The sequence below is a fragment of the Peromyscus maniculatus genome, chromosome 8 (assembly GCF_049852395.1).
Source record: "Peromyscus maniculatus bairdii isolate BWxNUB_F1_BW_parent chromosome 8, HU_Pman_BW_mat_3.1, whole genome shotgun sequence".
NCBI lineage: Eukaryota > Metazoa > Chordata > Mammalia > Rodentia > Cricetidae > Peromyscus > Peromyscus maniculatus.
In genome coordinates this window covers 91069981-91096367 of record NC_134859.1, presented here as the reverse complement: position 1 = coordinate 91096367, position 26387 = coordinate 91069981, and the positions used below count along the sequence as shown (strand labels likewise).

The 26387-nt window shown below is 44.4% G+C and overlaps 1 protein-coding gene across 2 annotated transcripts in view; it reads left to right on the top strand.

The window, feature by feature from the left end:
* Nucleotides 1–9149: 9149 nt before the first annotated feature.
* The window catches only part of Nsf (N-ethylmaleimide sensitive factor, vesicle fusing ATPase), a 148260-nt gene continuing 131022 nt past the window's right edge, over nucleotides 9150–26387 (top strand). The window contains exon 1 of one of the 2 annotated variants that reach the window (XM_076543500.1): nucleotides 9150–9272. In XM_076543500.1, the coding sequence (XP_076399615.1) occupies nucleotides 9261–9272 (12 nt within the window). In that variant the 5' untranslated portion in view covers nucleotides 9150–9260. The remainder of the gene's footprint in view (nucleotides 9273–26387) is intronic. The other variant, XM_076543501.1, reaches the window with a different exon arrangement.

The window sequence follows — 26387 nt, the reverse complement described above, 5'->3', positions numbered from 1 at the left end:
CTGAGATAATTGACTTAAAAAGAGAAAAGACTTATTTTGGCTCACTGTTTCGATTTAGTCCATGGTTGACTAACCCCATTGTTTTGGACTGTGGTGGCATCATAGAGGAATGGCATGGTGAAAAAAACCTGTTTGTCATAGCTGGGAAGACCCATGCACACACACTCACACATTCACACACACAAACACACATACAGAGTAAATGCCCTAGTTACTTTCAACTGTCAATTTGACACAGCCTAAATTCACCTGATATAGAATCTCAATCGAGGGGTTCCCCCAGACCAGATCAGCATGTGGGCATGTTTGTGGGGTTTTGTCTTGATTGTTAATTGATGTGGAAGGATCCAACACACTATGCATGAGAATTCAGGCAAGCCACAGCATTCCTCCGACATCTCTGCTGCACTTCTGGAGCTGTGAGTGAGTTCCCTGGTTAGAGATCATGCTGTGTGGCATAACAAAGAGCCCTGCTTTGAGGTGCTTGTCTTGACTTCGGTCAATGATATACTGTGACCTGGAAGTGTAAGCTAAATAATTTTTTTTCTGTCCTAAGTTGCTTTTGGTCACAATGTTTCAATCATAGTAGCAGAGGGGAAACTACAACACAGAGTTGTAATCTCCACCTAGAGCACCTCCTTAAGACTTCCCATGTGGTCCTACAGCTCAAAGGTGCCACAATTGCCCAACAGCACTGCAGGCTGGGGATAAAGCCTTTAACATTTGGGCCTTGGGGGGAGACATTCTAGATATGAATTATAGCAACAGTATAGTTGTTTAATGATGTTCTTGGCTGATGTGGAGTGGGGAAGGCTAGAAGAAAATAGGCCTAAAGTACCAGTAATAGGATTCAAGAGACAGGGTTATGATTTTTAAAAAGTATTTGAGAGTAAAATTGTGTGCTGATTTTATAATAGGAAACTCATCCCCCCCACCTCCCTCCCCCCTGGAGCTGAGGATCAAACCCAGGGCCTTGCGCTTGCTAGGCAGGTGCTCTACCACTGAGCTAAATCCTCACACACACACCCTTTTTTTTTTTAAGTAAAGAGAACTAAGGATGTAGCTTAGTGGTAGAGTGTTTTTTCTGTCATGTGCAAAGTCTGGATTCCATTCACAGAACATACACAAAAGAGGAAAGAAAGATAGAAAGGTAGGTTACCATAAGCATGAATTGTTTGTGGTGACATTGATGTGGTGGCAGAAGCATTTCTCCTAATAAAACACTTCCTGTCAATCGGCTGCTTGTAAAGCATAAAAAACACAATGTGCTCTTAGGAAAAGAGGAAGAAAGTTTCACACTAGGAATGTGTTATTGGGGAAGGCTCTCCACTTCAGGTCAGACTTTAAACTCTGTTAATTGGGCTGAGGGTGCATGTAGCTCAGTGGTGGAGCCCCTGCCAATTATATGTAAGGCTCTGGGTTCCATTTTCAGCACCAAAAAAAGAAAAAACAAAAAACTCTTCATTGTCAACATGACTGGATTTGGCATCACCTAGGAAACCCACCTCTGAGCTTATCTATGAGGATGTTTCCAGAGAGGACTAAGAAAGTAAGACACACCCTGAATGTGGGATTCTGGGATGATGAATATGCTAGCTTGTTTTATGTCAGCTTGACACAGCTGAGTCATCAGAGAGGAGGGAGCCTCAATTGAGAAAATGTCTCCTTAAGATTGGACTATAGGGAAGCCTGTAGGACATTTCCTTAATTAGTGATTGATGGGAAAGGGCTCAGCCATTGTAGGTGGGGCTACCCCTGGACTGGTGGTCCTGAGTTCTACAAGGAAGCAGGCTGAGCAAGCCATGGGAAGCAAGCCAGTACCCCTCCATGGCCTCTGCATCAGCTCCTGCCTCCAGGTTTCTACCCTGCTTAAGTTCCTGCCCTCACTGCTCTTGATGATGGACTGTGAGTGAAATAAACCCTTTCCTCCCCAAGTTGCTTCTGGTCATGGTGTTTCATCACAGCAATGGTAATCCTAACGAAGACAGTGAATATAAAGGAAAAAAGGAAGAAGACATCTGGGTGCCAACATTCATCTCTCTGCTTCCTGACTGCAGCTCCCAAGTGAGTAGTAAGCAGCCTCATAGGCTTGCTGCCATGCTGTCCCCACCATGGTAGACTGTGTCCCTTAAACTGCGAGCCAAAATTGACATGTCCTTTCTTAACTCGCTTTTGTCAGGGGTTCTGTCACCACAATGAGAAAAAATAATCAATGCAATGTCTTAGTTGTAATAACTGAAGAAATGGTATAGACGCTAGCTCAACCACCTGTCTGCTGGATCAGCTACTGAGTGCAAAGGTTCTCTGGGTAATTCTCCGCTTTATTTATTTATTTATTTATTTATTTATTTATTTATTTATTCATTATGTATACAGTATTCTGCCTGCATGTCTGCCTGTACACCAGAAGGGGGCACCAAATCTCATTACAGATGGTTGTGAGCCGCGATGTGCTTGCTGGGAATTGAACTCAGGACCTCTAGAAGAGCAACCAGTACTCTTGACCTCTGAGCCATCTCTCCAGCCCCAATTCTCTCATTCTTACATACAACATTAGAGCTTAGAGAGTTTGAAAGCCAAGTAATAGATGTAGGTCAGTGGTCCCGTGCTTACGTAGCACATGTGAAGTCCCGGGTTTGCTCTCCAGCACCAAAACAAAACAACAGCAAAACAAAAGAACAACAAAACAGGTAGTGTGTCCAAATTACCTCTCCCCAAGCACTATTCTCCATATGATTGTCTTCTGCCTTTTGAGAAGCCCCTCTATACCCTGTCTTTGTTCTAGAAACAGCTCTACAGGACATGCACCCCTTCGGTAAAACCTTAAGACACATCTCCACTTGCCCCTAGGAGTCTACTGAGAACCATTACAGTCAGTGTTGTTATCCCAGCTCACAGCAAGAGGTAAGCTCCTAAGGTTCGGAGTGACTCAGCCTCTCCCCGGAGACTGACCCAGATGAAGGAAAGCATCCGGAGACTGATATCTAAACACTCCCTTGAAAGAGATGCAGGCAGCTTCCTGGCCCCACACTGTGGATGTACAGACAGGCAGCATGGCAAGGAAGTGCACTGGGACTCCGATCACAGAAAAGGATCATCTGGTTTCCATAGCAACAGCCCTTCCCTTCCACAGAGAAGCCTGTCGTGGATCCTGCCCACTCAGACTTTCCAGAATGGATTGATTTTTGTGATTTTAGGTGTTTGTCTTTATCCATCAAAGAGCAAACAGCCATTCCTTTGAAAGCCGCCCTCCCTGTCCCCAGCCCATCCCCGCACAGCTGGAATGCCGCATTGCATCAACCGGTTCTTTCCTTTACAAAGTCCACAGCCTCTCTCCATTTTGTTCCCTTGCTAGCCCTGTGTGCATCATTTCAGGAAGCAGGTCTCACTGACAGAAAACAGACAGATGGCAGCTGCATCATCCCAAGCCTGGCTGTGATGGGGCTGTGAAGCTGTTCCCAGGGTGGGCTGACCCGTGGGTTAGGATTGGCGCGACAAGCATAAGGCTGTCTGCCTACACAGTGTCACAGTCTCTGCCATTTTGCCATTACAGCTTTGTTTCCTCCACGAAGCCACTTTTCCCGGCGGTATCCTTTTAAATTGCACCTACAAGTACATTAGGTTACCGACATGGAATAATTTTGGGCAAGATGGAAGGCGCAGAGGGAAGGATGTAAAAGGAACTCTGAAGATTACCTTTGCTACACAATGACACCAGCGAGACATTCTCCAATCCTGGGCTCTCCCATCCTCTGCAGATGCCTCTGAAAATGAAAACGCAGTGGAGAATTTGCCAAACAGAATGGTTTCTGAATCATCTGCATACAAACCAACTGGAAGACCTTTGAAACCCACACCCTCCTGTGACCCTAATCTCTGTCCCCAAAACCATTTCTCTAAGCCTACAGTTTCCACAAAACAAAGGTACTTCCCCCTCCTGTTAGGGTAAGAAGTATCAAACTACAGCATGGCAAAAAACAAAACCACCCAAAATGTAGCAGCGTGGTAAGCCAACTGTATCCCAATGAGTCAGCTCAAGTCCTGTTGTTGACATGACCTACCCCACCTCCTCAGGGCCTAGGAGGAAGTTCTTTCTCCCAGTGAAACGAACTCACCACTAGGACCATCAAAAGGTCTTTGTCACCAAAACCTTCCTCAACCTAACTGAACTGATTACTAGGCATTATGTGGAGCCGCCATTGGGACATAAACGTTTATCCATGAGCCGTGGTTGTCATTAGATTGGTGACCTGCCGAAAAGCAAGTGTCACGGGGTAATCTCTAGAATTACTTCTGTGTTCCTCACTGACAAGAGACTGACTCTACTCTGGAGAGTTCTTCAGAGAAACAGGTCTGAAAGGTTGTAAGTGCAGCTAGGAAGAGGTTATGGTTGGCTGATGTAATAGGTTTGGCAAGTCCAAAGTCAAGTGTCACAGGACAGGCTGGAGTGGCCTTGGGTATCCCAAGGCAAAGCTGAAGATCTAGTGCAGCAGTCATCTGAATTTTCTCCTGGTCTAAAAGAGGTGGGAGTGGTTTTGTTTGTTTGTTTGTTTTGGGTTTTTTCTGTTTATTTTTATTTTTGAGAAGCATAGCCCTGCTTTGCTTAGAACTCATTATGTAGACCAGGCTAGCCTCAAACTCAGAGATCTGCCTGCTTCTGCTTTGATTAAAGGTGTGGGCCACCACATCTAACAAGGTAGGGCTTTAAAAACATTAGATTATTTTATCATAAATAAAATCATGGCATAGCTAAATTAAGGTAGGCACTCAAACAAACACTTGGGGGCTGGCCTTTTATTCTGTCCAGGACCAACCACTGATTGGATGAGGCCTACCAACACTGTGGAGGGCGATCTTTGCATTCAAACTCCATGGGTTTAAATGTAACTCTCATCCCAAAAGCACTGTCATGGAGAGCCTAGGGTAGTGTTTGAGCAAGTATTTGGATGCCATGGCCTAAACATATAAAACACACTCTCACAGTGGCTCACAGATAGTTATGTTCAGCAAGAGATGACTGTGGTCAAACCCTGCCCGTCTTGTGCCTCACTGTCCTTTATCCTGGATTTTTCTGTTTTTTTGTTTTTTGTTTTTTGTTTTTTTTTTTTTTTTTGTTTTTTTGAAACAGGGTCTCACTATGTAGCTCTGGCTGTCCTGGAACTCACTATGTAGAACAGGCTCACTTTGAACTCACAGAAACCTGCCTGTGTCTGCCTCCTGTGTGCTGGAATTAAAGGCATATGCCACCATGCCCAACTGTTTTTATGTCTTTTATTAACATCTTCTTTACTGTGCCCATTAGTGTGATTAGTGAGAACACAGGTAAGAAAACGATCCAAATGTTTTAAAGGTTCACTAAAATGGAGATGACTAACCTCATCAACTCAACACAAACTGGAGTCACTTGGGAAAAGAGAATCTCAAACTGAGGGATTTCCGCTATTAGATTAGCCTTGTGAGCGCGTCTGTGGGGGCAGTCTTTTGATTAATGATTGATGAGAGACGGTCCAGCCCACTCTGGGCAATGCCATCCCCTAGGCAGGTAGTTCTGGATTGTATAAGAAAATAATCCAAGCGAGCCATGGAGAGCAAGCCTATAAGCAGCCTTCCGTTGAGATCTCTGTTTTGGTTTCTGCCTTGAGTTCCTGCCTTGACATCCTTCAATGATAGACTGTAATCTGTAAGCAGAAATAAACCCTTTCCTTCCCAAGTTGCTTCTGGCTGAGTGTTTCATCACAGCAATAGCAAAGCAAACCAGAACATTTCCCCATCTTTCAGGTTCCTTCTGTCTCTGATCCTATTCTTAACTCTTTCTCCTGGCTCCCTAAAAAGACCTCCAGCCTGTAGAAAGTGAGGTTAGTCATCTCCATTTTAGTGAACCTTTAAAACATTTGGATCGTTTTCTTACATGTGTTCTCACTGTAAAAGGAAAACACGTGAAGAGAATTTCAGAGATCAATGGAGAGCTGAGGTGAAGCAGGGTTTTGATTTTGTGAGTGAATGAGTGTGTGTGTGTGTGTGTGTGACTTAGACAAAACCATGGCAAAGGGGACAATCACATTTTGCAGAAGACAGAAGAGAGGCAACCTCCAGAGTGCTGGAGAAGTAGAGGATGGCCTTGCCAGCTGTTTGGGAGTGAATCTGATTGAACCTGGGTTCTTTGCTCACGCCAGGGCCAGCCCTGGTCTGATCATCCTTCCAAGGCTGCATGAAGTGAGCAACCTGCAACTAGACAGAGTGAACCAGAGGTGGCAAAGATATTTGTTACTATCAACTACCACTGTAAGGGCTGTTAAGACGGTAATGCGGCATTAGCTCTTTGCTGTTTCTAGGATGACCTTGAACATGAGCCAGAGCAAGGCACAGATGGGCTGCAGAGACAATCTGGAACAAGGTCTCCGAGTTCTTCCCCTCTGGTTGAAAGAACAAGCTGTGTTTGCCTGAAGCATCACTGGTAGATCCTGCAGGGCTGGGTGCAGGCTCTGTTTTTAGTTTTTAACCACTCACAGGCAGGCAGGTTGGGCCTTCCAAGATGAAAAGCATTTGCCCTTGTTGAAGACATGGAAGAAATATCCCCTTGTGATTCTTTTACTGAGAAAAGCAAGACAAACAGGCCAGTGGCAGAGATATATGAATATCAGCCTGAAATGTGACGTTAGATCTTTGAGCTGAGAGCCAGTGTCTTCTGGATCTGGTAATTGGGCAAAATCACTGTAATGTATAGGTTTGAATTCAAAGTAACAACAATAAAAAAAAAAGTAAGAGGTGCTCACTAAGTTTATCCATCTGTGCTTCTCAGTTTATATTAGGAGGGTTGAGGTTCAGAAAGGCCACAGCAGGGGAGTGACAGAGAAGGACAAGGAAGCCTCCCGGAGCTTCATTTCATCTAGGATATTTTTCTTTTCTTTTTTGTCCCTTAACAGCTTTTTGCCAAGTTGACATCAGAGTTCAACTGTTTTCCTCCCCTTCCTCATAACCCTGAGGCCACTCATGACTTAGTTACCACATCTGAGCTGCCCAGCCTATATAGCTCCAGGGGCTCAGATCCAGCAGGAGTTCATGAGATCCACATGCATACTTTCTTCTGTTCTTGGTTCATCTTGAGCTCACACTTTGATTTTATCAGTTCTTTTTGTTGTCCCTGCCCCCCATGACAAGTTCTCATTAAGTAGCTCTGGCTGTCCTGGATCTCACTCTGTAGACCAGGCTGGCCTCAAGCTCACAGAGATCTGCCTGCCTCTGCCTCCCAAGTGCTGGGATTAAAGGTGGTCCACACTACACCTGGCTTGATTTTTATCAGTTCTTAATTTTAAGTTGCTAAACATGCTTGTTCCACTCAGCTCACTCCTGCATGGTATGAGGAACCCCATTCCCACCTCTCCAAACCCCATCCACTCAGAGAATCTCTAAATAAAGGGAAGGCACCAAAAAGCCCAGTTCCAAATTCTTGTCAGCGACAACAGTTTCCTCCCCTGAAGTTGCCAGCTGCCCCAAAACCCACCTAAAGTGCTCAGCTTTTGACCATACTTGGGCACAAACCCAGCTTGGGGCAGACATGCCATCATGCCTCACCTACATCCTATGCAGTCTTCCTGCCTTTGTTTGTGGGCGGGGCTTCTCCAGTCTCCATCTCTGGGAGTTGCTTTGCTCAAATAAACCTGTTGTACTTTTTCAATCGACTTGATCTGACTTACTGCGTCGGCAGAAAGACTTGTTATGGAGGTGCAAGAGGCAGAAACCCTATTAATGCTAAGCTTTAATTCTTCGCTTATTTTCTTTCCTATTGGATACCCCCCCCCCCCCCCCATTATTATAAGCGGCAGGTTCCAAAGAAACCCGGAAAAGTCCCACTCAGTACCTGTGGCTCCTCCCAGCATTTCTCACTCCACTCCCTACCCTAAACCTCTCAAACCCAGTGCTGGGCTTCCCTTCCCTTCCCCCAGCTTCAAATTCCCATACAACTCAGCCATTTTGGCTACATTCTCTCTTGGCCCCATTCTTGGCCTCTTGGTTCTTCTCTCTCTTCTGGTCCCCTCCTCTCTCTCTTCTCTTCCTCCGTTGCTCTCCCGACCCCTCTCTCATAGCCCATCCTACCCTGCTGGCCATGTTCAGTCTGGACTCTTCAGATGCCTCTGGCTGTGTTCTCCCTGATATCTACAGTAAAACCTTTCTCAGCCTTACCGTGGGGAGGCCATATGGTTATATCTTCATTTTCTTCAATAAGAAATTAAAGCTAAGCTGTAATATTCCTTATCGTCTCAGGCAAATGTGAAAAGAAATATTAACAAGGGGATTTAAAGCATCTGATACAGAATCTTTCTTCCTGCAGCCTCCAGTTAGACCTTTTTGAGATTCCAGTGAAGAGATGTCGTGAAGGAAGGCAACATGGAGGTTAAAAGACTGAACTCGGGTTTGGGGAGAAGGCAATGCTAAGTAAGATGCTTTCTCAGCAAGTGAAGAGCTCAGTTAGGACGCCTGGCATCCTGAGCATGGCAACAGGTATTTGTAACATCAGTCCTGAGGAGGGAGAGACAGGAGGATTCCCTGGGAATTGCTGGCCACCCAAGCCTAAAGTGGTGGGTGAGAGTTCTTATCTTGAAAAAATAAGGTGGACAAGTGATTGAAGAAGACATCTTGGTATCTTCTGGCCTAAACACATACGTGCACACACATAACCCCTCATACACAGACTGAACTTTATTTGCAAAACACTCTAAAAATGAAACAATACTGGGAAAAAGATTACTAGAGATATAAATTGTGCTTATAACTGAAATTACTGAGCCATAAAGCTAACAAATATATAATTATGATTCACTTTCAAAACAAATGCTCCTGCAAAAGAAAAACCTGGATTCGAACAGAATCCGAATTCCGAACCAGCTTCTGGCTCTGGCCCTTCCTTGGGGGAGAGGCCAGTACCCACGCAGGGTTTTCTCGGCGCATTCCCTTTTAAGAGGCCTGGAAGCACAAAGCTAAAAGGCCCTTAAAGGCCACGTGGCCGACGGCCCCGGCTTCCGTGGAGACAGGGTGGCAGCGAGGATGATGCCAGCTTGTCTTCCAGCCAAAATGGCGCCGCTCGGCCTGCGCGCGCGCGCACGGGCTGGGGAAAGGGCGCCGGGGACGCGGCCGGGCGCGGGCGCGGCCTCCCGGCGGCTGCGCGCCTGCGCGAGGGCGGGCTGCTGGCGGGCACGCGCGCGGCAGGGGCGGGCTCAGCCGAGTGCGGAGCTGCAGCCTCGGAACCGGACGTGTCCGCGAAGATGGCGGGCCGGGTGAGTGGCGGCCGGGCAGCCCCAGCTCGCGGCGGGATCGCGGGGTTCGCGACCGCTGCGAGGCCCACGCGGGCTCCGCGGAGGGGACGCGAGGCTGAGCCCCGGGGAGCACTGAAAGAGGAGAGATCAGAGTAGGGCTGGAGGCGAGACGCGGCAGCTGCGGCAGGGGATTAGCTCTGCTCAGAAACTCTGTCCTCCCCGAGGGTTGTCTCCTGGTCTCCCGGGTCTCCCGCACCTCCCTTGCCATCCCCTGGGGCTCGTTTCCCTGGTCCTCCAGGCATCCTGAGGGTGGTGACCACTCGAGCCCCCTCTGGCGAGCACTGAGTGTCCTCCGCGTCCCTCCGAGGGTTTCTGAGGCGGCACTGCTGGATAACCGCGGGGTGTAGTCTGCTGCAGTCAGGGCGAGGGTGTGGGAACCCGTTTCTCGTTCTTCTTAAATGAATGATGTCCTAGATGAATGACGTTTTGAAAAGAGGAATGGGCTGCAAATGACTTTTAGGGTTAACCTCAGACCACCCTCTGGGGAGAAACCTGTCAACTGTCGAGTGAAACTGCAGTGTCTTTAGCCCGAAGTGCAGATGGATTCGGGGTGTCACGTTCTGTTTTCCTAATTGACAGTCGCTTCGAATGCAGCAGGCAGTGCTGTAGTGTCAGGGGTTTACATTTTACTTCTTCCTTACGCTTGTAAGGATGGGGTTGGGGAGGGGAGATGGGACCAGGTCACTGCTGTTATTGCAGTATGCATTAGAGCTAAGAGCTCTGATGGATGGATCCGGCCCAGAGATTACACTGGTCAAAAACCTGGGGACATTAACTGCGTCATTACAGACTGAAGAGGTGCTTGACCGATTCACTTACCCCTGAATATTTGAATAGGTTTACATTCATGCATGCACATATGAAAATGCCCTGTCTAAAGAGAATTGTAGGTCATGAGATTCTAGAGTTCCAAAGAGACCTTAGAGGTCATCAGTCTAGCTCCATCTCTTTCTCTTCCTTTTCTTATAATCCCCCATTTATCTCAGGCTGGCCCTTCCAAATGTACCTCAGGGTCTATTTTTGCCTCCTCAGGAGCCCCTCTTCTGAATCATCAGTTGTTTGGGAACATATTGGAGCTTCTCTTGTCTTAAACAAACCCTCCCTCTGCCCCCACACATCACTTTTATTTCACAGCAATAACTTGTGATGATTTTTCTGTGCTTATTGTCTCCCATTTATTTACCACCTGCTCCCTCCGTGGCCCACCACAGTCTGACTGAAACCGGCCCCTAAAATTAATACACATTTTTCAATCCTTGTCATACTTGATGTCTCAGCAGCATCTGACATTGTTGACTATTGCTTCCTGTGTGTGTGTGTGTGTGTGTAACAGCTCTGGCTGACCTGGAATTTGCTCTTTAGACCAGGCTGGCCTCGTATTCACAGAGACCCACCTGCCTCTGCCTCCCTAGTGCTGGGATTAAAGGCATGCACCACCACCACTGGTCCTGACCTTTGCATCCTCAATGGGAGACACTCTTCCCTGTTTTCTATGATGCCTTGCTACTGTTTCGGCTCATTTCTCTTGCAGACTCCTGTCTCCCCCCTGTCATTCAATTCCCATACTCTGTTTTATCTCCTCCCATAATCTCTTCTGAGCCAAAGCTATAACTGTCTATATGCCTGAGGTTCTCAAGATTTCACCCATCCCCCACAGAACTGTCCTCTAAATTCCAAATTGATACGTGAAACTGCCTATTTAAATTCAAGAACAAGGCTGGGCCTGTGCCTTTGATCCCCACAGAGATAGAGGCAGGAGGATCTCTGAGTTCGAGGCCAGCCTGGTTCACATAGTGAGTTCCAGGATAGACTGGGTTACATAGGGAGATACTGTCTCAATAAATAAATAAATAAATAAATAAATAAATAAATAAATAAATAAATAAATAAATTCAAGACAGCTTGAAGTCTTGTTCAAATCTAAAGCCAGGATTCACCTACATGGTACTTTTCTGTTTTTCTTTCGTTGAATGGTACCATCACTCTTTCAGTGGAAACCTGGTGAGTATGATTGTGTGTGTGTGTGTGTGTGTGTGTGTGTGTGTGTGTGTGTGTGCGCGCGCGCGCGCGCACGCGCGCGCGCGCGCGCACATGCATAGTCATATGTTTGGGTCAAAGGACAGCACTGAACCCAGTGTCTCTGCTATTCACCCTCCTTCAGACAGGGTTTCTTTTGTTGTTCACCTTGCTTATGCCAGGCTAGCTGGATTTCCGGCCTCGGGAGAATCTGCCCAGGATTGTGGACATGAGCCATATTATCTGGCTTTACAGTGGTTCTGGGGATTTGAACTCAGGTCCTCACACTTGCAGGATAAGAGTTTTATCCACTCAGCTGTCTCCCCAACCCTCTTCTCTATACCTCTGCCACATCCCCGGCTCTACCCTCTGTACATTTCATCCCTGACTTCCTACCCACACACTAAGGATAACAAAAATAATTTTTAAAGGTATTTAATTGGGGCCCAGAAAAGGTAGCAGCCTTGGGAGTATTGTTGCTTTTAGCCATGCTCACTACTAAAACCATCCACTGCTGTCGCTTCATCCTTTTCCCTGGTCGGCTGCATCCTTTTCCCTGGTCAGCTGCATCCTTTTCCCTGGTCAGCTGCATCCTTTTCCCTGGTCGGCTGCATCCTTTTCCCTGGTCAGCTCACCATTCTGCACCTTCATTTCCACCCTCTTTTCTCTCTCTGCTCTGGATAACTACGGGAAGTTTCCACATAGCCGCCTTCTGGCATTCTCCCCACTCCCATTCTCCACCCTGCTTGTTCTTCCCGTGCCCTCTACTGCTTAAAGCCCTCCTCAGCAACGTCCCATCTTTGCGGAGAAGATCGGCTGCTTACCACTGAGGCTCTTTGGGGGTTTGCTCCTCTTTCTCCACTCACCTTTACTGTCTGTGCTCAGGTTATATAAGCCTTTCAATTCCCTGAAGCTATAGCAGTTTCTCTCACCACAAGGTCTTTGCTGGGCTCTTTCTTTTCTTCGGAAGGTTCTGCCTCCAACCATTTACCTCCTACTCAGAGAACACTTGGGAAGCTGGTTCTGATCTCTCGCTGTAAATCAGGATACTTTGTTACACAGCTTTGAAAACCTGTGTTCCTATCTTAGAGCTTTATCTGTTTCTCATTGTAACTGTGTTAGTGTGCTGTACCTGGTGTGTATGTCTTTAATCCCAGGACTTGGGAGACAGAGGCAGGAGGATCGCAGTATGTTTGAGGCCAGTCTGGTGTACGTACTGAGTTCTAGGCCAGCCTGAACTATAGGATGTTGTGGAACATTACTTTAACTGTGTAAAGATATGTTACATTTGTTTATGTTGTGGACTATTACCTTTTGTAAAGATGTGTTACATCTGTTTATGCTGCATTTGTTTAACGATGTAAAGATGTGTTGCTCTGCCTGCCTAAGGCACCTAATTAGTCTAATAAAAAGCTGAGTGGCCAATAGCCAGTCAGCAGAGGGATAGGTGGGGCTAGTGGGCAGAGAGAATAAGGAGGAGGAGTCTAGGCTTGAGAAGTGGAGAAAATGAGGGCGAAAAAGAGGGAGACACCCGGGGCCTGCCAACCAGCCACCAACTAGACATGAAGTAGGACATACAGAAGGAAAGAAAGATTAAAAAGCCCTGAGGCAAAACTTAGTTGAAGAGAAACAGGTTAAATAAAGTTACAAGAGCGAGCAAGAAACAAGCCTAAACTAAGGCCAAGCATTCATAATTAATAAGTCTCCCTGTCATGATTTGGGGACTGGGGTCTGAGAAAGCCTGCTACAATAGGATAAGACCCTGACTCAAAAATCAAGTATTAGTGTTATTATTTGTCTCCACTTCAAGAAAGCATATGCAATGCTAGATATTTACTCATTATTATCTTTTTTATACACTTGCTTTTGTACATCAGTTTAGTAGAGATTTAAAAAGAATCATCAAGTGCAATAAATTTTAGAAAATAAAGTTTAATTCCTTAAAGCAGTATTTGATATATGGATTTATTCTCTTTTCAAGTATTGAAGGTGTAAAGGTGAACGTATACTATTTTTTACATCTATTTGTTTATTTATGAGTGTGCACATTTGTGCCATAGCGCATGTGTAGAGGACAACTTGTGGGAGTCAGTTTTCTCCTTCCACCTCGTGGGGCCCAGGTCTTGAATTCAGGTTGTCAGGCTTGGTAGCAGGTACCTTTACTTGCTGGACCATCTCACCTATTTAAAGGTATATTATTTTATTATAGAAAAATCTTTAATTGACTGAAGAGTAACCCATTGGAAATGCCTGCATTTGGAGTACATCAAACACTTGCTGTTAAAGCTGGTTGGTTTTTCTTTTTCTTTTTTCTTTTTTTTTTTTTTTTTTTTTTTTGGTTTTTTCGAGACAGGGTTTCTCTGTGTAGCTTTGCGTCTTTCCTGGGACTCACTTGGTAGTCCAGGCTGGCCTCGAACTCACAGAGATCCACCTGGCTCTGCCTCCCGAGTGCTGGGATTAAAGGCGTGCGCCACCACCGCCCGGCTGGTTTTTCTTTTTTGTGTGAGACAGGGTCTTCCTATGTAGCTCATGCTGGCCGGGAGTTCACTTTGTAGAATGGGCTGACCTACTCACAGAGATTGGCTATCTCTGCCTCAGAATGCTGGGACTAATGGTTTGTGCTGCTACACCCAGCCCTGTAATGCGGTCTCTAAACACTCATACTCTGTATTGCTGACATCAAACTTCATATAAGAAATGCAACTCGATCTCATCAATGTAGTTTCCATTCTGCCCTGATTACCACAGCGAGGTTAAGCATTTTTCCTGTTAGTCACTGGAGAGTTCTTCCATGCATTATCATTGTACAGCTTTTATTCATTTTTTTAGTTGGGCTATTCATATTTTCTACTTTATATAGTTTTTCCCTTTTGAGGAGGGCAGTATTTGCTTTAGATTTGAGTTGCTGGTTGTGGATAGCTTCTAGATGATTATTTTTTCATGTTGTTTACAAAGTCTTAGATTTAACGGTTATTGTTATGTTTGCCATCTTTTGGGGGTTGTTCTTTTGTGTGATCTTCAAGAAAGCTTACTTACCCTGCTTTGAAATCATAAAGATCTTATTTTAAAAGTTTTATTTGCTTTGCCTGTTGTGGTGATTAATTCATCTGGAGCTTATTTTTGTGTTTGGTGTGAATTATGAAGTTAACTTTATCCTTCCGTCTGTGAGAACAGCTGTCCTGATGTTTATCGAGGCCGTCCCCTACCCCACTGGTTGGTGATGTGCCTTCGTCTGTGTGCGGCTGAGGCTGTACTCCATTGTCTCCTTATTACCCCTGCTGCCTCAGGGAGTGCACCTCTCCTCCTTTACAGCAGTTGGAAATCCCGTTTATTTACTTGTTTGTGTGTGTGTGTGTGTGTGTGTGTGTGTGTGTGTGTGTGGTTGGACATGTGTCACTGCATACTCGTGTGGAGGTCAAAGGACAACCTGAGGGAGTCTGTCCTTTCCTTTCACTGTGTGAGTCTTGAGGATTGAACTCTGCCTTTTCCCATGGAGCCATCTTTCAAAATTCAGCTAAACAACTTTTAAAACCGATTTTCTCCTTTCTTTAAAAAATTTGTTTGGTTTTTGGTTTTAAGGCAAAAGGTATAAGAGTTTATCACAACTTGAAGCTGTACATTTGAACCAAGTGACGTAGCACCAGCTTTTTATGAATCATGGGGGTATTTCCATCTTCTGCCTTATTCAGAATGAGTTACTGAGGGTCAGTGGATTTGCACTAGTGAAGTAGAGGAGGGAATAGGAAAATCATTCGGGTAAGAAATAATAGTGAGTTTTGAAATCACTAGACCAATAGAATGTTTTACAGACTTAGTGATGAGATTCACTTTTGTTGTTGTTGTTTTTTTTTTAAAGATTTATTTATTTATTATGTACACAGCATGTATGACTGCAGGCCAGAAGAGGGCGCCAGATCTCATTAGAGATGGTTGTGAACCACCATGTGGTTGCTGGGAATTGAACTCAGGACCTCTGGAAGAGCAGTTAGTGCTCTTAACCTCTGAGCCATCTCTCCAGCCCGAGATTCACTTTTGTTGTAAAGAGGTTTTAGTATTAAGAGCTTATGAACATATAAGTTCGTATGTGATTTAACAAGCTAGGGCAATATTATCAACAAGTTCTGGGTCTTCTAAAGAACCTCTTTGTTGGGGATTTCTCTTTCTCTCTCTCTCTCTCTCTCTCTCTCTCTCTCTCTCTCTCTCTCTCTCTCTCTCTCTCTTTCTTTCTTTTTTTAAATTAGCCTTAGCTTCTAGAACATGTTCTCCTAAGGAATGACTCTGATAACATTTTGTGAGAGAAGAGCAGATTTAATTCCCCTTGTTTAGAACCAGCCTGGAATGGATGTATAGCACTCACTAAGTGATGGCTGAGCAAGCCAGCACCTTTGAGGCACAGTTCAGTCTTAATGTTATCATCTCTACTGAGCTGTCGGGTTATCCTAAGTAATGCTGTTGTTTCTTGAGTTATCCAAACCATTCATAACATAGAACTAAACGTAGACAACTGCTTGACTCTAAAATAGTTTTTTCTCTACCTGTAGATAAATTGAATTTTTTAAATATTTAGCCTTCCAATCAATTTACAGTGAATTAAACGACAATATAAGCTTAATCTGTGTTTGCTGAATTAAATGATTCAGTATACTGAGTATTACTGAGGCCTCTGTATACACAGTGAAGCCTCAGTATTGCTTGTGTTCTTCTGTAAAAAGAAGAAAGGGAACTGGTCTATGTTACAGATACATACACATATAATTGATATTTGAAAATAATTTTTCCCATGCAATGTATTCTGATCCTGGTTTCCCCTCCTCCAGTTCCTTCCAGATCCTTCCTACCGAGCAGCTTCATACCCTTTCTCTCTCTTCCTTTAGAAAACAGTCAAACAAATGAAACAAACCAGAATTAAAAAAAAAAGAAAAAGAACAGTAAATGTATGTGCGCGCATGCACGCGCGCGTGTACACACACATACACACACACACACACACACACACACACACACACAACCACTCAAAACTCATAAAAACACAAAATCAGAAACCATAATATACAAGCTTTTAGGACAGTTAAGACAAAAGATGCCCAAATAGAACCATATGAAACAAAAAAAGTCTATAAAAATACCATTGAGTTCATTTTGTGCTGGTCATCTCCTATCACATAGTGTCTACCCGTAAGTACGATTAATATACCCATTGAGATGCCATTGGAGAAAACCTAATTTTTCCTTTGCAGGTAGGTGTCAGTTGGAGATAGTGTCTGGTTAGGGATGGGAGCCTGTGTTCACTTCCCTGACTCAGTGTTGGGACCCTGTCTGGCTTGAACCTGTGCAGGCCCTGTTCAGGCTGCCATAGTCTCTATTAGTTTGTATGTATGTCAGTCTTTTTTTTTTTTTAATTCATTCATTATTTTATGTGTCTATGTTTTGTTTGCGTGTTTTTCTGTGCACTACATGTGTGCCTGAGGAGGCCAGGAGAGGGGATCAGACCCCCTGGAACTGGAGTTATAGACAGTGTGTACTGCCAGGTGGGTGCTGGGAATTGAACCCAGGTCCTCTGGAAGAATGGCCATTGCTCTTAACCACTGAGCCATCTCTCTAGGCCCTTAGCATTGTATTTCTCGTGATGTTTTTGTGTCCCTGGTACAAGCACTGTCACAGTGTTTCTGCAGAGCAGCGTCACCTGAGAACTTGTTAGGACAACTCAGGCTTGCTCCAGGCTGACAGATGCACTGAGTCTGGAACTCGGCAGTCTCCTTCAGCAGTCTCCAGCTGATTGTGCTGCATGGTGGGGCTGAGAACTGTTGACTTTGTGTCTCTCTTCTCCAGTGTGGTTCCCTGGGGATTGTGGAAGGTTTTCTATTTTTTTAAACTATATATTCAACCTTGATGTTCATGCTTCAAGTTGTCTTTTCTCCTCTTTAGGACCCCTGCCTGCACCCAATTTTTCAAATAGCAGAGAAGTTGTGCTATTTTTTTTAACGATATAGTGAATTAGGTCCTCTCATCGATCTTCCTACATAAAAATTTTAGAATGCTAGATAAAATATTAAAAAACTGCTGGGTGGTGGTTGGTGGTGCATGCCTTTAATCCCAGCACTTGGGAGTCAGAGGCAGGTAGATCTCTGTGAGTTCGAGGCCAGCCTGGTCTACAGAGTGAGATCCAGGAAAGGCACAAAGCTACAAAGAAATCCTGTCTTAAAAAAAATAAAAAATAAAAAACTGACTTCAGAGCTGGAGAGATGGCTTAGCGGTTCGGACGGAGCACTTGCTGCTCTTCCAGAGGACCTGGTTTAGTTGCCAGCACCCATATCAAGTGGCTCACAAGCACCCGTTTCTCTCAGTTCCAGAGAATCCCATGTCCTCTTCTGGCCTCTGCCGGCTCCTGTACATGTGTGTGCACACATACACAAAAATAACAATAAAAGTAAAAATAAGTCTTAAAAATAATTGAATCCAGAGAGGTAGCTGGCCAGAGCTTAAAGAATAATCAGGCCAAAACCTATGTGCAAGTGGAAAATGTCAGCCAAGCGCTTTTACCTGGAGGGGGTTGTTTCCACTTTTGCCTCTAGAGCTCAGAGAACAGGAGATAAACATTGGTGGTTTTGGTAGACTCCCCCTAGTAAAGATGGCCCCTCCAGGGGATACACCTCATAATAAATGTCAGCTAGGAATAAACTTGTTCCACCCAGGGATGGAAAAGGAAAGTTTTCTGTTTCACTTTGGTGCTGGGTAGGGTCACAAAAACAACAACTAAAACAAAAACAAACAAACAAAAAAACTCTTGAATATTTTTATTCACTGGATCACCTTGAAGTTGAATTCTGATTTCACACTGCCCGGTTGGTGTGAAACCCTTAAGCCAGTAATTAGGTGTAAAGTGGCACAGTAGTGAGTGGCAGTGTCCCCACATGCCTCGGATATCCCAGCAGCAGCAAGCATAACCCCAGGACTCAGGAAATTCCTTAAAATGAAGTTTTGAAAAAAATAGAGACACAGAGTCATAAATGACACAAACAAGACTCAGCAACTGGAAGTCAGCAGAAGCAATAAAGAAGAGGGTTAGAGAGCTGGTGAGATGGCTCAGTGGTTAGGGCGATGGCCGCCAAGGCTAATGATCTGAGTTCGATCCCTGGGACCCACATGGTGGGAGAAGAGAGCTGAACGAGCCATGCACGATTCTCCTCTGATCTCCACACTCAAGCTGAGGTGCACACACCTTTCCTTCATAAGTGGATAAGTGCACGCCTATAGTCCCAGCACTGCGAGGCAGAGGCAGGCGGATCTCTGTGAGTGCAAGCCCAGTCTGCTCTACAGAGTGAGTTCCAAACCAGCCCAGGTTACACAGTGAGACCCTGTCCCAAAATAACAAACAAACAAACAAAAAAAAAAAACAAAAAACAAAAAAACAAAAAAGGAGTTGGAATTTCCAAAGGCTTCAGATATTGAAATTACCAGACACATAGTAAATATATGCATTTAATATGCTCATAGAAATAAGACTTTAAGAATGAACAGCAAGAGGGGTTGGGGATTTAGCTCAGTGGTAGAGCAAGTGCAAGACCCTAGGTTCAGTCCTCAGCTCCGGGGGGCGGGGGGTGCAAAAAAAAAAAAAACAAACCAGCAAGAGTATGAAATGATAGATTTGAAGAGATTTAGAAAAATATTTTTTTTGTTGTTGTTTTTTGTTTTCCCAAGACAAGATATCTCTGTGTAGCTTTGGAGCCAGTCCTGGAACTTGCTCTGTAGACCAGGCTAGCCTCGAACTCACAGAGATCCTCCTGATTCTGCCTCCCAAGTACTGGGTCTAAAGGCGTGCACCATCCAGGCAATAAATTTTTTTTTTATTGAAAAAAAAAATTTTTTTTTTGGTTTTTAGTGGCAAGGTTTCTCTGTATAGCACTGGCTATTCTGGAACTCACTCTGTAGACCAGGCTGGCCTTGAACACAGAGATCCACCTGCCTTTGCCTCCCTAGTCCTGGAACTAAAGGTATTCGCTACCACTACCCAGCTTGAAAAAAATGTTTTTCATACAGTATATTCTGATCACACTTCCCCCATCTCCAAACGCCTCCCATATCCTTCCCACCTTCCCACCCACCCAACTTCACACTCTCTTAAAAGCAAAAAAAGCCCAAAAAACATACCAAACAAAACAAAACAAAACCTCCACAAAAACAGAAGCCAAAATATACAAGCAAAAGACTAATAATACAAAAAAAAAAAAAGCCTAAACGAAGCAAAATTAGACAGAAAGTCTATGAAAATACCAATGAGTTAATTTTACATTGGCTAACTACTTCTGGCCAGAAAATAAAAATTCGAAAATAATTATTTGGAATTCAGTACCAGGGAAGTGGAAAGCAGTGAAAGGGTTGAGGAGAGCAGGAAAGACAGGAAAGGAGGTCTCCTCCAGTCAGGCTCCTGGTGGTGGTGGTGGAGGAAGAGGAGGAGGAGGAGGAGGAGGAGGAGGAGGAGGAGGAGGAGGAGGAGGAGGAGGAGGAGGAGGCAAAGGTTGTGTTTGAAGAGAGAATGCCTGGAGAATTGACCTGTCTGAAGTGGCCGGATGTGGAGGCTCTTCCCCTCGACACTGGGGCAGAAGGGCTCCTGTGAGCTGAGGCCAGGCTGGGCTACACAGCAAGACCCTGTTTCCAAACAAGAGCAAGGGCAGTAATAGTACCCGCAATAAATCAGCGGTGTCTTGTGGGAGTTTTAACCACTGGAACTGACTGTAGGACGGCAGTTGCACCTCAGTGGGGTACGGGTAGGCTTCGACCCCAAGTCGTTCATGAGTTTTGTCGTATTCATGAATATGTATATTCATATTTCCAGGGTAACTACTGAAATAATAAAAATACGAATAATAATAATGGGAAATTGAATTTTAAACATTTAAGAAAGTGAAAAATAAACAGAAAAGTGCAATTAAGAGGAATCAAAATGATAGAGAGAAAAAAAATAGAATCTGCGGCAGGTGTGGTGGTACACTCCTGTAATCCCAGCACTTGGGGCCTGAGGCAGGAGGATTGGGAATTCGAGGCTAGTCTAGGCTATGTAGCAAGATTCTGTGTCCAATAACACTGGCACACCCAAAACCAAATAAACAGAACAAATCCTGCTAAGACTAAATGCTTCATTCAGAAAAAGAGTGTCATTTTAGATTTTTAAAGAGTGTATGGTAGCAACTCCCAAGCCCAGAAACTATTTGCTTTTATTTATTCATTTGTCTATCTATCTATCTATCTATCTATCTATCTATCTATCTATCTATCTATCTATTTATCTATCCATCCATCCATCCATCCATCCATCCATCCATCTATCTATCTAAGATGGATTTCACTGTATAACCCTGATTGGCCTCAAACTTGCTTATGTAGAATAGGCTGACTTTGAACTCACAGAGATCAGCCTGCCACTATCTCCCAATGCTAGGATGAAAGGCATTCACCCCCTATGCCTAGCTCCAAGCCTTCATTTTTAGGATAGTCACTATAGATACAGGTAGAAAGCAAAAAGATTTTTTTTAAAAAAAGTCTGATGAGATAATTTCTAAACAAAAAAGAGGTAAAGTATCACAATAGACATCAGACAGTGTGAACTTTAAAAATGAAGAAAGGAGTCAGGTCAGGCACCATTGAGTTCAGTTATCCATAAAGAGAAGACAGTTCTAAGTGTGTGTGAACCTGATCATTGCCTCCATATACAAAGTGTAAAGTGATGGAGCTGAGCAGGATGGGGGACAGGGAAAACCAAGGGGGCACAGGACAGGAAGGGAGCCTCCTCACCTCAGAATCTGTTGTCATCTCTTACCGGCAGAGAGTCAAGAATTCCAGCACAATTAATACAATTTTCAGTGAAGGCCTACACAGAGGCAAAGCCTTTCGTATAGTGATATTACAGATAATGCTACAATTGCAGGACCCTTGCTTAAGGCCTAAGCATGCATGGCTTTCAAGGATGGTCTTATTTCTTTCCCATGTATAAACCTGAAATTTTCCAAGAATCTCCCAAACAAGACTATAAACTTCCTTTACAGGTTTTTTTTAAGTGTCTGAATTCCTTTTTATAACCTTTGTGATCTGTGGTTTTACCTTATCAGCTTCAGTCCCCCTCAGTGCGCCTTAGGAATGACTCCATGATTTCACTTACTGAAGGGAGAAAAAAACGTGAAAAGGTTTCTTAGCAACCCTTTGAGGTGTAATTTCAGATGCCCCAAATTGCACGTATGGCTGTTACAAAGAACCCCAGCACTTTCTCTGGAGAAGCCCACGCCAGAACTGGGGTGTGTAGTCCTTTTCTTCAGTTCCTCTACCACTCTCCCACGCTTAGGTGTGTGCTAATACCTTTCCTAATCAACTCCAGCTCCACTTCATACTGTCTTGTCTCGAAGTTATTTTCTGCTGCAAAGGAAGACTCCTGGCTTTACCTGAATAGTGGTCCATCAGAGACTCCATCCTGACTATTCCAGGTGGCCACAGGGTGGAGCCGCCTCTGATCCAGCTGCTTCCGACAGAAATGGTGATGGCGGGGGTTTCAGGCCTTTCTTACTAACTGATGAAGAAACAAAACAGAACAGTCATGTAAACTGATAAAAGCCAATTAAAAGTCCAGTTTCTCTCCAGGCCTGGTAGTGTAGGCCTATAATCCTAGCTACTTGGAAGGCTGAGGCAGGAAGGTTGCAATTGTACTTCAAGGCCCACCTGGCCTGCAGAGTGAGTTAAGACTCTGTCTGAACATTTAAAACAAGACCAGGTACTGTTGCTCGGTGGTCGAGTGCTTGCATGCACTAGGCCATGGGGTTTTAGCCCCATTATGGGGTGGTAGGTTTATTAAAAATATCCAGTTTGTCGGTTGAATTGGCCACATTTCAAGCTCTACATATGACTAATGGCTGCTGGATCTGACAGCACAAAAAGTCCTTCTGCATGACTCTGATTTGGAAGGCTTAAATTAACAGTCTTATAAGGGTTAAATACTGAGCAGCACACTCAAGGACACTCAAGGTACAGAGCTCTCTATTGAGCAGGTAAGTAACCTAGAAGTGAGACCAGAAAGTGACTGAAAAGCTAGAGACCAGCAGGCTGGCACGCTCGCTCGCTCTCTCTCTCTCTTTCCTTTGTGTAGGCCTGGCTGTTGTGGAACTACTCTGTAGACCAGGCTGGCCTCCAACTCAGAGATCTGCCTGCCTCAGCTTCCCAAAGGCATGTACCACCACCACCACCACCCAGCAGCAGATTTTTTTAAATAGAATGAAGCCAGAAGTTGCTATAAAGGAGTAAAAACAGACTCCATTAAATTGAAGACTACTTATCAGAAGGCATTGTTGTACTTCGCTCAGGCTGGCATAACAAAATCCTACATATGGAGTGGCTTAAACAACAGAAACATGCTGTGGATATCACTCTGTATGCTGTGAATGTGTTGCTCTGATTGGTTAATAAATAAGATGCTGATTGGCCAGTAGCCAGAAGAGAATTCTGGGAACAGGAAGGCTGAGTCAGGAGACACTGCCAGCCGCTGCCATGAGAAGCAAGGGGTAAAGATACCGGTAAGCCACAAGCCACGAGCCATGTGGCAAGGTATAGATTTATAGAAATGGGTTAATTTAAGATGTAAGATCTAGCTAGCAAGAAGCCTGAGCCATTAGGCCATACAGTCTGTAATTAATATAAGCCTCTGTGTTTATTTGGATCTGAGCGGCTGCGGGCCTGGGTGGGACTGGAGAAAACCTCCACTACAGAAACATATTTTCTTCTGGTTCAGGGGGCTGGAAGTTCAAAATCAGGGTGCCAGCATGATAGGCTTGTAAGTGCTCTCTATCTGGACTTGATACAGCCTTCTAGCTGTGTGCCCACATTGTAGGGAGAGAGATATCTTTTCTTAGAAGGCTAGAAGCCTGTCTCCAGAGTAGCCATTGGGGCAGCTGTGCACCTCAGTAGAATATAAATGTGTGTGGGTGGGAGATGACCGAAGTCCTTCCATAGCATACACCACGTGAGAGAAGGCAGACAGGCTGCAGAGTGTGAGAACATACTTAAAGCACATGTATTGGGTAGAACTTGTACGTAGAATACAAAATACAGAAACAAAGGAACAAACCACCAAAACAAACCAAAACAAAACCCTGCCGACTAATCATAAAAAGAAACAACAGAAAGCCAGTAGAAAAACAGACAAAAGGTTCAAACAGGCATTGCAGAAAGAGTGTGTCCGTAACATTTGCTGAGTGCTTGACCTCCTTCATCATCAGAGAAACAGGAACTGAAGCTCAGGGAGGCAGTGCTGCACTCTCACCAGGAAGTAGATGAAGCACCAGGATCCCAAGTGCAGGATGTGGAGCAGCTGAAGTCCTAACCCACTGCGGGAAGGAATGAAGACAACCCAGTCCAGCCCCTTGGAAACACCTGTAACATCCCAAAATATGCACACAGAAACACGGACATTGTATTTTTTTTTCTTTTTTTTTTTCGAGACAAGGTTTCTCTGGGTATCCCTGTCTGTCCTGGAGCTCACTCTGTAGACCAGGCTGGCCTCAAACTCACAGAGATCTACCTGCCTCTGCATCCTGAGTGCTGGGATTAAAGGTGTGCATCACCACCGCCTGGCATTGGTTCCACATTTACACAATAAACACACCCAAGGTAATCAACACCCAGTTTAAGAAAGAGGATATTGGCCGGGCGGTGGTGGCGCATGCCTTTAATCCCAGCACTTGGGAGGCAGAGCCAGGGGGATCTCTATGAGTTCGAGGCCAGCCTGGTCTACAGAGCGAGATCCAGGAAAGTCACAAAGCTACACAGAGAAACCCTGTCTCGAAAAACCAAAAAAAAAAAAAAAAAAAAAAAAAAAAGAAAAGAAAAAAAGAAAGAGGATATTACTAGCCACCCACAGGGCCGCTATCTTCTAGCACTGTCCTCCCAGCAAAACAGCTGCCCTTTCCTCACATCAGCTGGGCCTCCTGCCCCTCACTGTATGCCAGCTCCTCATCCTGGCCATTTATATGCAGTTTTGCCCTAAGTGTATGTGGCCTCAGAATCCAGAGGAGGTGCTAGAGTGTAGAGACAAAAGACTAGCGAAAAGGGGGGGCTTTTCTATGTGGCCATGGGCGGTGCCATGCTGGATGCCAACCTTTCCCCCTTTCCTTTCTTTTTTTTTTTTTTTTGGTATGCTATGTGAGCACTCAAGTGCTGACCTGTATTCCCAGCTTGCCCAAAAGATCCTATCTAAGGAACAGAAGTATGCTAGTAATTCCTGTTTACTGATGAAAATCAGCCATTTGGACTTAAGTATTTAAAAGTAATTTCTAAATTATAAAATATGTAATCATTAGCATTATGTTATGCTTATATTTGTTATTAAGCTGTGTTAAGTGAGAAACCTCTCAGTATTAAAAATATGTTGTAAGTGTGTGTGTGTGTGTGTGTGTGTGTGTGTGTGTGTGTGTGTGATTACAGAGCTTCAGAGCAATACAACAATTAAGGTAACTGTCCCGAGGCCTGTGGATGTATTTTGCTGTTTTGAAGACATGGTACTCACTAGACCTCAGACTTTGTGACGTCTCTAGGTGCATCGCTGTATTTTCATTTGTTTTTGAAGAATTGGGGTCAATTTGTTTTGATTTCTTTAGCAACTTTTGAAGTCAACTTTGTTTGGAGTAGGAACACTGTGTTGTGGAATACAATCCAGAAATGAACCTGGCATCTTGCAGTTTTGAAAACACCTTCACAGATCTTTTCTTGTTAGATTCTCGGAGCATCCTTATGAGTTGGCACTGTCAAAATTTGGTTCACAAAACAAAACCTGACCAACTAAAAACTCCACAGCCATCACCATACTTCACGGTAAAGGTTAAAAGCTTCCCGTGGGGATCAGGACGGAGACGAGGGTCTCCTTTGGCCCCTTCTGTTCACCACCATTGCCAGTTGTAGGTGGGGCCAACGGGCGAGGGAGGGAGAGGAACAAAGGCACCTGTGACCACCACTATGTGAAGGTGTGGTTTTCCTTTCTTGGTGTTTTGGGTTGAACTGGGGAGAGAACCTAGAGACTCGGTGCATGCTGGGTATGTGCTCTACCATCTCCAGCCATAGTTGACAGTCCTAAAGAATTTATCTGTCTAAAAAAAATGAATTAGAGCAAGTAACTAGGTTCAGCAAAGCTGTACCGGAGAAGAGCAATATCCAGAGGCCAGCTGCGTTTCTATACGATGGCAATGGACAATCTAGAAGTGGAAATAAGGAAACAGTTCCCTGTATTTGCATCAGAAGTATTAAGTTGAACAGTTCCAAGACCTAACTATGATTCTTCCAAGGAAGGGTAGATTTTAAAAATGCATGCTTTTGGATTAAGCAATTTATTTATTTATTTATTTATTTATTTATTTTGTTTTTTTGAGACAGGGTTTCTCTGTGTAGTTTTGGTGCCTGTCCTGGAACTTACTCTAAAGGCGTGTGCCACCAGTGCCTGGCCTGCGATAGTTTTTTAAAATGTGATACAAAAGCATAAGCAATCAGGAAAAATAGGATTTTATCAAAATTGAAAATTTCATATGTCAAAGGAGATGATTAAGAAAGTGAAGATAACCTTCAGAATGGGAGAAAGCTTTTGTAAACGAGATATCTGGTTAGCACATACGAGAAAATTGAAGATGTATGTTTATATGTAAACTTGGGTGTAGAGCCAGGCATGGAGGTGCACACTGTAATCTTGCCACTCCAAAACTGAGGCAGGAGAATCACAAGGTAGAGATCACAGTTGGCTGTGTAGCAAGGCCCTATCTCAACAAACAAACAAACAAAACCCCTCAAATTCCACATAACTCTTCTGCCCGGATGTTCAGAGCAGCATTATTCTTAAAACTCCTAGATGGAAACAACCTGAATGTTCATTGAAGATGAAATGATAAACAAATGTGGTCTGTCTGTATGATGGGATATAGCTCAGTTGTAGAAAATAATGAAGTACAGATGATAAGTGCTCCAACCTGGTTGGACCTTGAAAACATTGCACTAAGTGCAATAGGCCTGACACAAAGCACAAACACCGTATGATTGCATTTC